Source organism: Lynx rufus, unplaced genomic scaffold, assembly GCF_022079265.1.
Source record: "Lynx rufus isolate CCGP_SWC_20201006 ecotype Redwood Valley unplaced genomic scaffold, mLynRuf1.p SCAF_13, whole genome shotgun sequence".
NCBI lineage: Eukaryota > Metazoa > Chordata > Mammalia > Carnivora > Felidae > Lynx > Lynx rufus.
In genome coordinates, this window is record NW_025814827.1 from 30,697,423 (window position 1) to 30,715,892 (window position 18,470).

General features: G+C 40.5%; 1 protein-coding gene across 3 annotated transcripts in view; it reads left to right on the plus strand.

Moving 5' to 3' along the window:
* Nucleotides 1–498: 498 nt before the first annotated feature.
* Nucleotides 499–18,470, plus strand: part of FRMD5 (FERM domain containing 5) — a 323,336-nt gene continuing 305,364 nt past the window's right edge. For all 3 annotated transcript variants that reach the window (XM_047074487.1, XM_047074485.1, XM_047074488.1), the window contains exon 1: nt 499–600. In XM_047074487.1, the coding sequence (XP_046930443.1) occupies nt 499–600 (102 nt within the window). The remainder of the gene's footprint in view (nt 601–18,470) is intronic.

Consider the following 18,470-nt stretch of genomic DNA (forward strand, 5'->3'; position numbering starts at 1 on the left):
CTGGTGCCCACACCTGGCCTGGGGGAGGGGAAACAGCTTCTACAGGAACCGCAGAGACAAGAGGAGCCCCTCGTTTGGGACGCCAGAGGGCTGGTCCCGCTAGGCTCTGTCCGACTGCTTTCCCGTGATTGCTTCTCCCACCTGTCTATCATATCAATACCCTATCTCGATTGGCTCTTCTCTCTGCCACTCGGTTCCGCCGCGCTGACCCCCATTGGCCCCTCTCCGGCCCAGGCCCCGCCCCACGAACTGGGCATGGGGAGTGGGGCGCGGAGGAGAGAGAGCGGGGCGCTTGCTCGGGGCTGGGGGGAGGCGGTGGCGAAGAAGGAGGAGGAGAAGAAGGAGGAGCTGGGACAGCAGGAGGCAGCGGCCGCGACCCGGCTGGGGTGATGGTGCAGGTGCCCGGGGCCCGCGAGGAGCTGCCCGGCTGAGGGGCGCCTGGTCCGGGGTCCGCAGCGCCGCCGCGTCTCTCCCGGGGGCGGGCGGGCGGGCGGGAAGATGCTGAGCAGGTTGATGAGCGGCAGCAGCAGGAGCCTGGAGCGCGAGTACAGCTGCACCGTGCGGCTGCTGGACGACAGCGAGTACACCTGCACCATCCAGGTCAGTGCCGCGCTGCCCTGCCCGCGGAACCCCTTCGTCCCCCGACTCTGGCCAACTTGGCCCGCCGCCGCCGCCCAGGGTCGCCGCAGACCCCGGTGCTTTGTCCGTCCCCGGCTGCGGCGGACGGCCCCGGTGCAGAGAGCGCCTCCGCCCGAGACCGGGTCCGGGGCGGGGTACCAGGCGCTCCGCGCAGCTGCGGTGAGAGTCCCTCCGTCCCGGACCCTCAGCTATCCCTCTGCCTTCTCCCAGGGTGAGGGCACCCCATCCTGGCTCCTCGAGCCTGCTGGGGTGGGGAGCATCTTCCGCGGGCGTCCAGAGAGAGGCGGGCAGGGCGGGAGGCTTCTACCCCGGCCGCCCCGTCGGGGGGTACAGGCTTTGGCTCTCCAGCCAGGCAAGGACCGCTGGCCGGCTTTTCTTATCTATCTTTGGTTGGAAGGATAATGCTGTATGTCATATTCACCCCCCCCCCCCCCCCCCCAGCATTTGTGAGTCAGAGCTCTCAGAAGGTAGAAGTGAACGCGCAGCCCATGCAGAGTGGCCTATGGAAGGGAGCCCAGCCTCTGGGCTCCCAGGATTAGCACCCCCCCCCCCCCGCCTTTCGCTCCGCAGATCTCATTTGTGTTGGGCAATTCTGGGGGGCGTGAGGTAAAGATTTAGCAACAAGTACCAGAGATTTGAGGATTGGCCGTGGCGAGAAAGAATCGGTGACTTACAAATAACACCAACAATACGTTAATGCTTCGCAGCATTTCTTCAGAAACCTGGTATTTTGGAAGGGATTTTTACAACCTCTTATGTGTTTTCACTACTGCTGTGTGGAACGTCTGGAGTAGTAGTCTTTCCCAGGAATGCAGTCACAGCCCTCTCTCCTCCTCTGTAAAGTCAGTGATAGGAAACATTGACAATGCTCCGGTGTTTAGTTCAGCAGCCGGAGGATCCTGCGCTCGCTGCCGGAAACTGCTCTTTCTGGAGAAGCAAATTGAGTTGGACCCGGAGGGGTCTCATCTGATCCCTTGCCTTTGCAGCAAGAAACCAGAGGGGGCTTCTCGCCTCAGATGTGGCAGACAAAAACTGTCGGCCTCTGGTTCTACCCTCTTTGTCTCCTGGCCCCCCAACCCCCCATTTATTTTTTTGCTGACAATGCTCAATAGCGGAAAATAGCGGTGTGTGAGAAAGACGCTGGGTAGTGTGTGAGAGCAGCTGCTCTCTGCTGAGTCCGTGCTCAGTTCAGTCTTCTCCTCACTTTCCCTTTTCTCCCACTCTCCAAACCAGCTCTGGGCATAAGTGCTGACTGCTGTCAAAGATCCAGGAGGGCAGAGAAAGAGAACAACATCGCTTTTTAAGGCCACTTAAACACAGTCATAAAGATGCTAGCCATCACGTGAAAAGGATTTTGGTAGTTGAATCTGATAGATGTTCTGTATTTTCTCACAGAATGAGTGGCATGCTACTTTTTGTTTCTATTGTATCTTTATGTGCCATGTACAGTTTTTTTTGTTTGTTTTTGGGTGGGGGAGGAGAAAACATTGACTTGACATATTCACCATTTGAATACATTGTCTAGAGCTTTTAAAGTCTTTATCCTTTTGTTTTAAAATTTAAAGCATTTACACAATAGCATATAAAGGGCAGTGTAAGATTTAGACTTTGTGAGTCCTAAGAATACTTTGGGGTATATGGTGAAATAAAATTCCTGGGGCAGGTCATTAACTTTTGCCAAGGTATAGAGTACAAATGAAACAAAATTCACATCACCACTCCACTAGTGATAATCTTGTGGCTTTTACAGTATCACAATAAGACAACTAGTTATTTTTTCCCAGTTAGTGGAACCTTTGAGGTTGGTTGGTTGGTATTACAGTTGTGGGTAGTTTTTATTACTGTTAAGAAAAACAGTATTTTTAAGTCTAACAGGACTTACTGGGTTTATGCTTGCTATATCTTACTATGGTTGTGTTTCTTTTCCTGCTGGTCTTCTTTACATTATTACAAGTCAATGTGTTATAAAAATTCAGGCCACATAAAAAATTAAGCTTGGTGTAACATGATTATACTGTAGTGAGTGTCCACTGTCTAGACATGTTAATGATTGTGCATTGTGATTCTTGCATGAAAATTTTAAAAATACAGGAATTCTGAAATTTATGTAATATTGTCAGTCTTTGGCACCACTATTGTGAATTCCTTTTGTTTTTACCCAATGAGAGGAAATGTCAAAAAAACCCAAAAAAGACAGGATATTATGTGAAATTAATATTTTGTGGATATAGCTTTTTTTAAGCTTTTAGAGATTGAGCTTTTCTTAGTAACTTTCACCCCTTATACATTTCTGTAGTGTGTGTATTTGTGTGTTTGTGCATGCGCTTATTTGTCAAGCATTGGGCACTAGGTCTTTTAAATCAGTATGGAAAGGAGCTGTGAGCTACTTGCTAGGTTAAAGCAATATTCCTAACATTCTAGGAATTGCAGTACAGTATTTAAAAAAAAAACTTGGTGATAATTTGGAATCATTTTCCTTAAAATATTGTATGCCATATTTTTCTTTAAATAAGGTATGTATTGTAGAGTGATTTCAGTACTTCTTGGGATAATCAGAGAACACTTAGGGTATTAGAGAGTCAGAAATGTATCACTAGGTTAGAGCCATAATAGCCACATTTGGTAAATTTCAGTTGTAGGAAATTCTGTCAAAGTATTGTTCTAGCCTTTCATATTGCACCAGTTCTACTGATCTAGCATTTAGAATGTGATTATTAAGGTAAGGAAAACGCCTTATATCCTTTCAGTAAAGATTGCCTCAGTTACCAGACTATTCTTTTATTCTTTCTGATATGCAAATGTATTTGTAGATCATGAGATATGAAAGTATACATAGGGTTGTAATATAATTGCTCCCCTGTGAAGAACATTGTTAACAGCTCCCTGCCAGTTTTGAAGGTCATTGCTTCATAAATGCAGATCTAGTCTGTAATTTCTACACATCTGTTTCATTTATGAATATCTACATTTATTTACTACATTTACTACCCTACTTTGTTATTTTATTTGGGAGCAAATAGGAAAAATGAAAAGGCTACCTAATATCTTTGAACTTAGTATATCAAATGGACTCATTTAAATGCTTAGATATGTAATATCCTAAGTAATAGATTTTTGACTGTTTTGAGTTTAATAGTTTATAAAATATTAAGAATATACATTAAGGAATGCCAGTAGAAATTCATATCAAAAATACATATTTTCAAGTCTGAAATATTAATCACTTTTTTCTGATTACTGAAAAGTAAAGCTGCCCTAGAAATACATTTGATTTTACTGGGAACGCATTAAAATAATAACTGATCAAGCAGCTAGGTTAAATTTGTTTTTGCAGTTAAATGAGGTACTATCATAAATAAAATGCATATGTACAGAAACAGTTCTATAGTAGAACCAAGATCTGGATTTGGCTGCGGCTCAGCCATTTAGTAACTGTGGGACCTAGGGTAAGAGAGGGAGTACTGGGGGAGAGAACAAATGTATTGAGCCCCATACTTGTGAGGTGCCCCGCTTGTGTTCTCACTTACCTCACAATAGCATGTGGATTCAGTAGACACCTCTTGTACCAGCTGAAGAAAATAAGATTGTGGATTGCTGGGAGAGCTGATGTTTCTTGAATGGGCAACTCTGTACTATGCTTTCTGCTAGGTGCTTTGCTTATACCTTACATCAACTATTTGAGAGGTAGGTGTTATTATCCTCATTTTACAGATGAAAGGCTTGGATGAAGGAACTTGCTCAAAGCTAGTAGTAGGTGGCTATACTATATTGAAACTCTGGTCATTTTGTCTATAAAAATCCCAGCTTTGTTCCCTATATTCCTCCTGACTTCCTAAGTCAGTTCACCTGTCTGTATCTTAATTTTCTCATCTGTAAAATGAGAACAATAATTAATACTTCATAGTAAAGAGAAAATCATTTGGTAATGTCTTTACAAATACTAACAAGATTTAAACAGAGTAATTTTATTCTATTCAAATAAAAAATAGGATTTTGTTTTTGGAAAATAAATTAACCCTTAGGTGTCCTTAAAATGATATCTGATTAATCTCAGTGAAATTGTACAATCCAAAGCTGGGATAACTGGATTCTGTAGTAGAATTCTTCTCTAAAATTCAAGAGTTCAGGTTTGCTTTCCTTCTATCCTACCAAAGCTTTGGCTTTAGAGGGGCATTTATTTCCTGGACTGACCATGATTTGTCTTTTCTAAGAATTTCTGTTTCATATTTGGTAAGCAAAATCCTTGGTTTCATTAATGCAAAAGGGATGTTGTTAGAGAATTAAGATAATTTTATTCACAGAAAAACACAAAGCTGTTGTATTTTCATGAATTCATTGTTTTTTTTCTAAAACTTTGTTTTAAAAAGGTAATTATGGTGTCTCAGGATCTGTTAAAATAGTAAGTCAGACTCTAATTCTTGAAACTAAGGTCCAAAATTAGCCTTCTAGAATCCTAAAAGCACTCGTATTCTGTTTCTTAATTTGTATTTGGAAATATCTATTGTATAAAACTAATGCAGATCAACCTTTAAGGACAAAAGGTATATTTTAGATATGTATTTATGCTCTTATTCTTTCTCCTTTTGAAAAAGTCCAGTTTAGGGAAATAGCAGTGGCATCCAAGAGAAACCTAGAAGCATTCACCATAGCAGATTATACTCAAGGGTATTTGTATGAATTTGCATTCAATTAAATGCTTGGAATGAATATGCTAGACAAGGCAATTCAACATAGTGTATAATAAAAGAGCATGTGGTTTTTGAGTCCCCTGTTTGTTACATTGCCCAGAGACAAGTTGATCGTGTCTGTGCTAGTGTTAATATCACACTTAAAAAAAAAGTTTGCCAAGATAAAAATCAGACAACCTAAGACAAAAAATAGTCATTTTTATTATACAATTGTAGTGGTTTATGTATAGGTATTAAAATGTGTAGCCCAAAATAAGCAAGGTGGTAATTTAAGTGATATGATTATTATAGTAAAATATTTTGGATTTTTTTTTAAATTTTTTTTTCAACGTTTATTTATTTTTGGGACAGAGAGAGACAGAGCATGAACGGGGGAGGGGCAGAGAGAGAGGGAGACACAGAATTGGAAACAGGCTCCAGGCTCTGAGCTGTCAGCCCAGAGCCCGACGCGGGGCTCGAACTCACATACCGCGAGATCGTGACCTGGCTGAAGTCGGACGCTTAACCGACTGCGCCACCCAGGCGCCCCTATTTTGGATTATTTTAATAACTATTTTTCAGTAGATTACACTTTAGAATTTTTAAAGGGGAGAGTAAGAGGAAGCTATAAATTTTAAACCCTAAGAATTATATCACAGTGACTTATATGTTTATAGTTGAATGAATATTTGTTCTGATTTGTTTGTGCTACATGATGGCTGAGTTAACTCCAGCATTTTAAAATTTCATGTGTCTGGGGCGCCTGGGTGGCTCAGTTGGTTGGGCGTCTGACTCCGGCTCAGGTCATGATCTCACGATCCGTGAGTTCGAGCCCCGCGTCGGGCTCTGTGCTGACAGCTCAGAGCCTGGAGCCTGTTTCCGATTCTGTGTCTCCCTCTCTCTCTGCCCCTCCCCTGCTCATGCTCTGTCTCTCTCTGTCTCAAAAATAAATAAACATTAAAACAATAAATAACATTTCGTGTGTCTGAAAACAACATTCTCTAACAACTGTAAACCAGTTTCAACCCATCCCATTCCAAACCACTTTGCTTTGCAGCCCCTCTCCCTGGTGAGAGGTAGGGTATGTAAATGTGGTATTTTACGGAGCCTTTGAGGTCTCTGATAACTTTCTGCAATTATCCTTGGTTGAATTAGTAGAGCTGTGGTCTAGAATTCCTATGATTTTTTTGGTTTGTCTCATAGGATTTCAAGCCTTTCAGGTCTCCCCTTCCTCCATCTCTGCAGGTTTAGAAGGCTTAGATCAAATGAATACTGTGTAGTACAGTGCTTCATGGGGAGTTGGAGGTCTGGCGGAATTAGGATATTGACATTGGGATCACCACAGCCACAGAAGCTTCCTTCACTCTTTCCCCTAAGTCAATGCCACATAAGATCTTCTCATAGCCTCATTTTCTAACCTTCTTGCCCTAACAGGAAGAAACCCATGCTTCCCAACCTGTTTCTAATTATGTCTATTTTAAGCTGAATTCATCTTCTGATAGCCTCATCTGTAACATTCTGACTGTAGACCCTGTTCCATGGAGCAGCCTCCTGTGGGACACTGTTCTTCAGCTCTGCCTAGCCCGAGCTTATACAACAGATGGGAATATGGAGGATTGGCAGCAACCTCACAGCTTCTATTTCTTACTTACGTGGTGCTCAGGGAGGAAGGTGCTGCTCTCCTGGAGGCCAGGTGGCTGTTGTTGTCCCTCTGTTTTCTGGCCTTGATACTTTGGGCTCAGGTGAACCACCTGAATGGTTCTCTCATGCAGCTGAGACCTTTGAAGACCACTAAAGCATCTCCATTCCTATGTTGTAGAATGAATGGTATTTCACCTAAGAGAGCAAAACACCTTGTCACATATCCATCCTAGCCACTGAAGTAAACCTCCCATTTCTTTAAGACCTTAGATCTGGTGGGTGGCCAATACCAACTTTTTGAACTTTTACAAACATTTTAAATAGCAGTGGAGCCCAAGAGAGTAGGGAAAGCAGTTTCGGAGGCTAACCCCTAGATTTAAATTATGGACTTCTTGCTGCCCAAGGCCACCATGTGATCCTCATTATTGTCAATATTTTGAGCAAGATCTTCTATATTGGTTTTTCACCAACTGTAAATGCTGTACTATCTCTAAGGATGGTGTTTTACTTTTGTGGTCTTTCCAACTTAATTGTATTATATCCTAGATTTGGAAAGCAGGAACTTATATAGTTAGGTTCAAATTCTCCAGACTTTTGCTTGCTACTAAACACCAACTTGTGTGAATCAAGTCCTCTAAGGAGATCCTTCCGTGCCATGCTCATACAGGCAAAATAATTGGGCCACATGCTTGGCAACCACTGAGTTTGTGTACAATAGCTCCATTCACTTGTCTACAGAAAACACCCCTTTGACAGTGATTATAGCTTTCATTCCCCCTCCTCTACTTCTGACTCCTTGCATTACCATGACCTCATCTTCTGGTCTGTATTTAGAGACACTTTGGACCACTCCAGAAATGCTGTAGGACTCATTTCTGTATGTTAAGGGTCATTTCAAAGACGTAGACAACCCCTGCCCACCAAGGGAAACCATTCTAGATCAGGACCAAAACTAGCTATTTTTATGTCTTATTTGAGCCATCTTACTGTGTCACAACTCAGGGGGCTTTTTCCTTTTGTAGAAATTGGGAACCTTGTTAGAAAGCAAGGAGAATAGAATAGGGGGATGAGTTAAAGCAATGGTTCTCAAAGTGTGGTTACTGGATGAGCAGCATCAGGTTCTCCTGGGCACTTGTTACAAATGAAAATTTCTGGCCCCACTGCTGACCTAGTGAATGAGAAATACAGAAGATGGAGCTCAGCTTTCTGTTTTGTTTTTTTTTAAGTTTTTTTTTTTAACGTTTATTTATTTTTGAGGCAGAGAGAGACAGCATGAATAGGGGAGGGTCAGAGTGAGAGGGAGACACAGAATCCGAAGCAGGCTCCAGGCTCTGAGCTATCAGCACAGAGCCTGATGCGGGGCTCAAACTCACAGACTGTGAGATCATGACCTGAGCCGAAGTGGGATGCTTAACCGACGGAGCCACCCAGGTGCCCCTCAGCTTTCTGTTTTAACAAGGTAGGTCTTAACGCTTTCTGAGGTTTGAGATCACTAGTACTGGGTCACACAGATATTTAGTAAAATTGATGAGTATTGTTGATTGAGTATAATGAGGGAGAAGGAGAAGCCAAGAGTGAATCTCATATTTCTAATTTTTGATTTATTTCTGAATGGCCTTAACTGATTCTCTACCCTTGTAGGGTAAAAGTTTATTTGCAGATATGCATACCAGTTTCAGGTGGGCAGGAGTCATGATGGGTCATCATTCCAATTTGATGCTCTTATATGTATTGGTTTTATTTTTGTCTTCCCTGACCTAGAAAGAATATGATTATTTTATATTTCTATACTGTTTTTCAAAGAAATCTTTACCTCTTAAAGCACTGGGGGTGTAGGAAGACCCTTGTTTGCAAACATGTAAATAGCAAACAAAAAATCTCATGGGATTCAGCACTAAGACAAGGTAGTGTGTTGTGGCAGTGCAAATCTGGGGGAATAGAAATTAAATATTTCTCAAAGGAGGTGAGATTTGAACTAGGTCATGAAAGAGTGCCAAAAGCAGAAAATGGGCTGTGGGGATGGGTAAAGGGCATTCCAGGCTGAGGTAACAGCAGGCAACTTGAAGGTAGGAAAGCTAAAAATGTAAAGCCAAATGTATTTAGTCTTTACTATGTTTATCTGACGTACTCTGGTACAGTTGAGTCGAATAACAATCTAGTTGCCTAGGAAAAATTGCTGTCAGCATATTTCAATCACTCTTGACTGCTCAGAAGACTTAGTCTAAACTAAAAATAACACAAAGCTGGTGTTGAATTAAATCTAACTCCAAAAGTATATAACACAAATTAAGATTCTTCACAAAACAATGGCATCATATAAAAAGGTAGAGTCATGTATCAATCTGTGCTAATTCTGTGGCTGCAGCAACTATGCATATACTTTTGTTTCCAGGGGACCTCATCTCTGGCATCAGCTTATTTATCCACCCCAAAAAAGAGAGTATCAAATCCCAACATTCAGCTGATGTTTGAAAATCCTTTGGCTGATATAATGCAGCCTAAATGGTGCATTAACAGTTAAGAAATGTGACCAGTGGAGCCCTAAGAGGCACAATTCTGCATCTCTGTTCCCAAACCTAGGTGACCACCAAAAATCGCTTTTCTAGAGGATGGAGGAATGCTTCCCTGGATTCCCCAGTGAACCCCTGCCTGCCAGCTCTGAAGTTCCCAGCCCAACACAGGGTGCACTTTGAGCATTCCACACAATGCCAGGCTAGAGCTTTGGGGATGGGAACCTCCAGGAAAGTACTGTTTGGCATTTAGGCAATCAATGTTCGGCAGAATGCCAATGCTAATAGGTTATTTTGCTCTGGAAAAGGAGAAAAAGAAGGGATAGTTTAAAGACTGATGAATAGGGGAATGACTGACAATACAGGCACTCCACTTTGTTGGAGAGATTAAGGAGGCTTGCTGTGAAGTGGTATTATGGGAGCCAGATAAATTAGCAAAGGCCCACAGGCCCAAGACCTGAAAGAAATAGTGGTTCATCAAAACAGCATGCCCCAGGGCACGCTCAAAAGTCTGGCCACTTTCATTGAACTCATAGTAGAAAAAAGCCAAATCATTAGGAACCCTTATAAGCTGGTAGTCCATTCAGGCACTCCATAGTCAGGCAAATTATCCTTTGCCTCCAGGCAGGTGCAAAGCCTTATTTCCATATTGCTTGATTTAACTCCAGGGCCCTCTAGTCTGGGCCTTAGCCTAATTTTGAGGACACCCAAGTGGAAGGGTTGGTTTCACAAGTACCAGAGGATTCCATATACTCTATTCAGGAGATGCCACTAAGATTATTGTTTGGTCAGACATGAGCCAGGCAGATAAGAACATTGATCACAGCATAAGGAAGTAGAATTAATTCATCTAAGGATCTCAAGTACTTCTAGGGGATAATTTTTTTTAAAATTTTTTGAATGTTTATTTTTTGAAGGAGAGACAGAGCATGAGCAGGGGAGGAGCAGAGAGAAAGGGAGACACAGAATCCAAGGTGGGCTCCAGGCTCTGAGCTGTCATGTTAGCACAGAGCTTGTTGCGGGGCTCGAACTCACCATGAGATCTTGACCTGAGCTGAAGTTGGATGCTTAACTGACTGAGCCACCCAGTCACCCCTCTAGGGCATAATTTAGGCTGAAGAAAACATCCAGCCTGCCCTCTTTCAGATTTTTAATTCTAGAAAAATCCAGAATCCTCCAGAGTAATTATGGAATTGGAGGTTTGTAGGGCAGAAGGACCCCATGGGCTGGCAGTGATGCCTGGGATGTTACAAGGCATGTAGAGCCTGCAGTTTCATAGGATACACTCATCCCTACAACAAAATATCGTATCAGCTCTTTAGGTGTCCTCTCAGAAGAAATTTGGCTGTATAAAAGATAAAAATCTGATCAAAACATAAGGTAGTCCTAGTACTACAGTGCAACTTAATCTATACCCAGCTTTAGATTCTAGCATTATGTGAAGGTTTTTTTTAAAAAGTGAATGGGAGTTGGCTTGGTGTAGCTTCAGGACATAAGATACTGAACCAACTATTGCAGTGTCAGAATATATAAGCAACATAGCTGATCTGAAAAATCAGTACTTTGCTTATCTTTAAGTGTATCTTATTTAGATAAGCTTACCTAAATGAGTACCCACAGTACAGAAAGCACATCTAAGAATTGTTTTCTAATTTGGGTTGACTCAGTTGAGCCTGAGCCTGAGCCTGGTTGACTCAGTTGAGCGTCCGACTTTGATCTCACAGTTGATGAGTTCGAGCCCCACGTTGGGCTCTGTGCTGACAGCTCAGGGCCTGCAGCCTGCTTTGCATTCTGTGTCTCTCTCTCTCTCTCTGCCCCTCCCCCACTTGTGGTCTGTCTCTCTCTCAAGAGCAAATAAACATTAAAAAAAAAAAAAAAAGAATTGTAGGGGCACCTGGGTGGCTCAGCCAGTTAAGCTGCTGACTTCAGCTCTGATCATGATCTCGAGGTTTATGAGTTTGAGCCCCACAATGGGCTCTGTGCTGACAGCTTAGAGCCTTGAAGCCTGCTTTGGCTTCTGTGTCTCCCTCTCTCTGCCCTTTCCCAGCTCACACTCTGTCTCTCTCTCTCTCTCTCAAAAATAAATAAATGCTAAAAAAAATTAAATTGTTTTCTAACTTGTATGGTAAAAGAGAACACATATTTCTCATTCTAATTTTTGATATCGGGTACAGTAGACTGATTATTTTTTTAAGTTTATTTTTGAGAGAGAGAGAGCAAGCGAGTAAGCACGAGTGGGAAAGTGGCAGAGAGAGAGGGAGACAGAGAATCCCAAGCAGATTCTGCACTGTCAGCACAGAGCCTGATGTGGAGCTCGAACTCAGGAACCAGGCGATCATGACCTGAGCCAAAGCCAAGAGTCAGGCTCTTAACCGACTAAGCTACCCAGGTGCCCCTAGACTGATTATTTTTAAGAGACAGATATAATATTGTCTTGCTGCGCATTACATCTTTTACTGTGTCATTATAAAGTAATACAGACTATTCCTACTAAGAATATATCTCACATAAAATATCTTTAGTTTCTGGTTGAAAGAAAATAATCAAAAATGGAAAGCCTTTTCTTCACATCTTGAATTCTATAGTTTTATTTCCCACCATCTTTCCTAACACCATAGCTCTTCTGTCCATCTCTTATGATCTCCTTTGTTTTATCGTAATTTATTCTTGGGCCACTTATTTAATACAATCTCTTATCACTATTTCTTTCTTTTTCTTTTTTTAAAGTAAGCTCTACACCCAGTGTGGGGCTTGAACTCAGGACCCCAGAATCAAACTCATGTCCCCAGAATCAAGAGTTGCATGCTCCACCGACTGAGCCAGCCAGATATCCCTTCGTAACACCATTTCTAATTGTTATCACTACTAAGTTATACCTTTGCTTATTGTCAAATTCTTTGGTGGACACACCTGTTGGTAGTGGTGGGAGGTGTTAAAAAAGGTGCAATTATAATGTGTATAAATACACATTGGAGCATAATGTGATTGATTTCCTTTAATTTCATTATTTAACACAATAGTGTATATTTTAATTAACTGGAATTTGAGACAATATAAACAAATGAAAATATTGTATAAAGTGATACTTCGGGGATGGGCTGAGTATGTTTAGAGTTTTCTATTCACTTTTTTTGCAGTTATTTCTTAAAAAAGTTTTTTTTAATGTCTTATTTTTTGAGAGACAAAGAGAGTGCAAGCAGGGGAGGGTCAGAGAGAGAGGGAGACACAGAATCCAAAGTAGGCTCCAGTCTCTGTGCTGTTAGCATGGAGCCTGATGCGGGGCTTAAACTCACCAACACAAGATCATGACCTGAGCCGAAGTTGGACACTCAGCCCACTGAGCCAGCCAGGCGCTCCTGCAATGATTTCTTAATTAGATTAGATTAGATTAACAGACTCAGTGAGACTTTTCCTGTACTGTAACTTCAGGTCTGGTATTTCAGGGCTGGGTCTGCACAGTGGGGGCACTGCCTGTGGCCAGGAGAGTCTTTATTTTTGACAGCTGAAGTTGGTGAAACTAGAGGGAGCATTAAGATAATTGATAAGGAGAAAGAAAAGATCAAAACCAGAGAAACCTCTGGGATGGAGCAAGATGAACCCTCAGCAGAAATACCTGCTTAGAATCTGGAGTGAGAATCTGGAGAAGCAGGTTGGAGAAAATGAAAGAATGTTGGATGTCTATTTTTTGTTGTTGCAGCTGTTTGTGATAGGAGATCTTTAATGATTTAAAGGAGTTCACTGAGCTTGGCCCCCATGTGGGGGTAATTAAAATACTCAATAATCGGGGCCCCTGGCTGGCTCAGTTGGTGGAGCATGTGACTTTTGATCTTGGGGTTGTGGGTTCAAGCCCCACGCTGGGCCTAGAGCTTACTTAAAAAATAAAAATAAAATAACTCAACAATCAGTGAGTCATGTTGAATACCTCACTGACCAAGACTCTGCGAGAACATGCTGGAATTGACTCTATGGCCCTCTGCTGGGCCAGACTATTTCGTTTTGAATCATGGGAGGTGGGGTTCACAGTGGTCCTGGGGAAGAGGGAGAGGCCTCTTAGGGCTGTGGCTATTTGCTGACTGGTAGAGAAATATTTCGATATATATATTTAAAAGTAAGCTGTCCATTTGCTGCTTGCCAAATACAGGGTCTCAATGGTCTAGGTTTTACTTTCCTGTGGAACAGTAGGCGCATTCCTATCTTTCACATGCTTCCAAAATGCAACTTTGATCATTTTCTCTTTTTTAAAATCCTTCAAGATTCTCCCATTACTTACTTGATAACAGTCTTTTAGCATGGCATAGATGCCCTTCCGTTACCTCTGCTGCCTTCCTTTCCAGACTTGTCTCCTGTTGTCCTCCCAATGCATTTTATACTGCTTTGTAGACCATCAGCTTCTCATCACGTTATTCCAAGGTAAACTCCCTCCACAGTGTTGTTCGGCTGTGCTTTGGGGGACCTTATTATAGCATCTACCATATTCACTTGTAAATATTTACTCACATGTCTGCCTCTCACTAGACAACTGTTTGAAGGGCGGAGACTTTGTACAGTTAGTATCTAAGGTCTCACCTAGGGGCTCCATAAATGTTGATTGTAGATATGCAGGAATGAAAATGTTAGCTTTGATAAAGAGGATTATTAATAATGCAAATGTAAAGTTACCTTTAACTTGAGCTAAATAGATTTAAAAAATGAACAGATTTTTCTGGTCGTTGGGGTGATATTATGGTACTTTAAAAGGTGGTTAGTGGTGATAGGTGTACAATTCTAGGATTGTACTAAAACCCACTGCATTATACACTTTAAAATGGTAATCGGCTCTGTCTCTCCCTCTCTCTGCCTCTTCCCCATTCACACTCATGTGTTCTCTCTCAAAATAAATAAACATTTTTAAAAAAAAAGGTAATCGGGGCACTTGGCTGGCTTAGAAGAGTTTGTGACTCTCAATCTCAGGGCTGTGAGTTCCACGTTTGGTATAGAGATTACTTAAAAAAAATAAAATCTTTTTTTAAAAAAAGGTAATCTTATGATATGAATTATATCTTAATTCACATGTCAGTTTCCTGCCTTTGATCATATACCACAGTTATGTAAGAAGTTACCCTTGGGGGGGAAGTTGGGTGAAGCATACATGGGACAATTTAATACTATTTTTACAACTTCTTATGAGTCTATAATTATAAAGTTTTAAAATGTGATTGAATCAGTTTTCTTTAGCAAATATGCTTATTACTTAGTTTGGGTTTATGGTTCAGAATGACTATAGAAAGTTTTCTCACTGATTAGACTCTAGTAACCTTTCAAAATGATGTAGGTTTATAAGTAGATAGGTTTTGACATAACATACTTGAAAATAAAGTCAATTCTGTGATAATAAAACGGTAAGGTAAGAGTTTAAAAGTAATATCTGGTAGTTTTTTTGCATCTTTATTTTTTGCTGTGATTCTCTGTTCCTCTCTTTGTAAGTTTTCTCTGACATAATTAATTACAATTAAAATGAATGTCCTGACAAATTACACATATCATAATGTGTCTTTGTTGTATTTTAGAGAGTTATTTGGTGCAATGTCCATATTACATATTTTAATTTAATATGTTAATTGAGCCATTTAAAAATTTATTGTGTACTTACTGTGTTCTGGGCTCTGTGATAAGCACTTTATGTGTATTCTTCATTTAATCCTACCTGTTTAATGGAAAATGTCATTGTCCCTAATTCCAGATGAGTACAATAAAGCTTAGAAATGTTAAATAACTTGCCTACTTGCCTACTGTCCCACAGCTAGTCAGTGGGGGGGAGCTGGGATTCAAACTCTGTATGACCTCATCATTGTTCTTAGTCATTGCTTTCTGATGAAGCAGGCAGTATAGTCCAATGGGAAAAACATTGACTTGGGGGAGTCAGGAGATTTGTGTTAAATGCCTGACTTTCTAGACTGATTAACTTTGAGGGCTTAAGCAGGTAATTTAAGCTTTCATCTGCAAAATGAAGAGGCTCAGAAAGAAGACCCTTCCAGTCTCTTTTAGCACAAATATTCTACAGTTCCTAAGGAATTTGTCCATGGCTCAATAGGGTTTTTGTTGTTGTTGTTTTATAATTTATTGCCAAGTTGGCTAACATACAGTGTATACAGTATGCTCTTAGTTTTAGGGGTAGATTCCCGTGATTCATTGCTTATGTACAACACCCAGTGCTCATCCCAATATGTACCCTCCTCAATGCCCATCACCCATTTTCCCCTAGTGTTCCCTCTGTGAAGGATATTCTTTGCAAACACAAATATTCCTTTTAAGGAAAGAGATGTCAAGGCAGATCTTTGTGACTGCTTCGGTCTGTATTCTGACCGTTAGTTTTGCAGAATACAAAATACCGTTTTATCTACTCGTTCAACACAGATCAGATTCTGGGGGATTGACTCATGCTAATCAAAATCATAGCTTTTTTAAAATTTATAATTTAGAATCTCTGTTAACTACAGTGGGGTAGTGAATACTAGTTTCTGTCATTATAGGCACTTCTTTAGGATCAGAGACTGGAAGAACAAATTTGAGAGCCATCTTGGAAGGCAAATAGTTTTGAGGGGTATTCTTCGAGGTTGTGTAGAAGCCTTATAAACCATGTCTGTTTCAGAGTACAGAGCTAGTAATTATGTATCTACAAGAATCAGTGTTTCTATCTTGTTTGATTAGTACTTTCTAAATGCTGATAACCTCTGCCCTTTAGTCCTTTCCCTACTTAGTGCAGATTATTGTACATATGTTAACAATACAGTTTTAATTTCTTTTTTTTGAAGGTATGTCCCAGTTTAGAGGTTACACTCTGTTTACTTTGATTACACTTGAGTGTTTCTCAAGACTGTACTTTAAATGCCATTTTCTCCCCTAAGTGGACTTGGCCAGATAACTTTCTTTTATTTATGTTGAGTTTTACTGCTTTGTTTTTTTGGAGGGATGGCTTTTTTTTTTTTAAACTTTGATCTCAAATTCTGCATGGTCCTCATGTATATTACTACTACATTACCACTCTTTTCGTAGGCAATATTACATAATATTGATGACCTTTGTAGGAGGCCTGTGCCACATATGTTATAGAACTTAAGAGTGAATTTTGATACATTGTAAATGTTTCCACTATTCTTGGGGTCTCAAGGTTCCAAATACTGTTTTCTGCATTTCTTACAATGTAAACTTGGCTTTTTTAAAAAGTCAGGTTTATTTGGGTACAATTTACATTAAGTTCACTTTTTTTTTTAAAGTAAGTTCTAGGCCCGACATAGGGCTTGAACTCACAACCCTGAAATCAAGAGTTTTGTGCTCCACTGACTGAGCCAGCTGGGTGCCCCTAAAAATCACTCTTTCATAGCTGTACAGTTCTTTGAATTTTGACAAATGCGTGTAAATTGTGTAACCATATATAGAATATTTCCACCATCCCATCAAGTTCTCTTTTGCCCCTTTATAGTCAGTCTCCTTTTGCTTCTCTGGGTGTCTGGCAGCCAGTAATGTGATTTCTGTCCTTATAGTTTTGCTTTTTCCACAATGTCATATGAATAGAATCATACAATATGTAATCTTTTGAGTCTGGCTTCTTACACTTAGCATAATGCTTTTTTGAGATACAAATTACGTATCATAAAGTTCATCTGTTTAAAATGTACAATTGAACAGTTTTTAGCATATTTATGGAGATGTGCAATCATCAACATAATCTAATTTTAGAACATTTATATCACCCCAGAAAGAAACCTTGTACCCATGAGCAGTCACTTCCGTTTCCTGTCTCCCTCCCCTCAACTTTCTGCCTTAGGCAAACACTAATCCACTTTCTGTCTCTATAGATTTGCCAATTATGAACATTTCAAATAAATGGTATCATACAATACATGGTTTTTTGTAACTGACTTCTTTCACTTAGCATATAATGTTTCTGGGGCTCATCCAAGTAATAACTTGTATTAGTACCTCATTCTATTTTATTGCCAAATAATTTACCGTAGTATGGATCTGTCACATTTTGTTTATCCATTCATGAGTTGTTGGACATTGTGGTTCCACTTTTTGGCTATTATAAATCTTGACAATTTATGTACAAGTTTTTGTGTGGATGTGTATTTTCTTTTAGATGTGCTGTGAACATTCCTATACGAGTTTTTGTTTGTTTTTAGTTGAAATACAGTTGACATACAATACTGTATTCGTTTCAGATGCACAACACATATATATAATTTTTTGTGTGGAAATAGGCTTTATTTCTCTTGGATCCATACCTAGGAGTAGAATTGCTGGATCATGTGGGTAACTTGATATTTAATGTTTGAGGAATTGCCAGTTTTCCGAAGTGGCTGCATGAGGGCTCCAGTTTCTCCACATCCTTGCCACAAATCCTCACGATTATCTTTTTGATAATAGCCATTCTGTGGGAGTGAAGTAGTATCTCATTGTGTTTTTTTCTATTTTAATTTTATTTTAATTTGTGTAGTTAACATACAGTGTTACATTAATTTCAGATGTACAATATAGTGATTCAACAATTCTATCCATTACTCAGTGCTCATCATGATAGGTGTGCTCTTAATCCTCTTCACCTATTTCATTCATCCCCCGCCCCCAACCATTTGTTTGTTCTCTGTAGTTAAGAGTCTGGTTTGTTTTGTTTTGTTTTGTTTCTCTTTCCCCTCCTTTGTTCATTTGTTTTCTTTCTTTTTTAGAAAGAGTTTTTTTTTTTTCTTTAAGAGAGCACATGAGCAGGGTTGGGGGGAGAGGGCAGAGAGAGACAGAGAATCTTAAGCAGGATTCACACTCAGTGCAGAGCCCAGTGTTGGGCTCAGTCCCATGACCATAGGATCATGACCTGAGCCAAAATCAAGAGTTGAATGCTCACCTAACTGAGCCACTCAGGTGCCCCTATTTGTTTCTTACATTCCATATATGATGAGATCATACAGTATTTATCTTTCTCTGATTGACTTATTTCACTTAGCATTATACTCTTTAATTGCAACCATGTTGTTGCAAA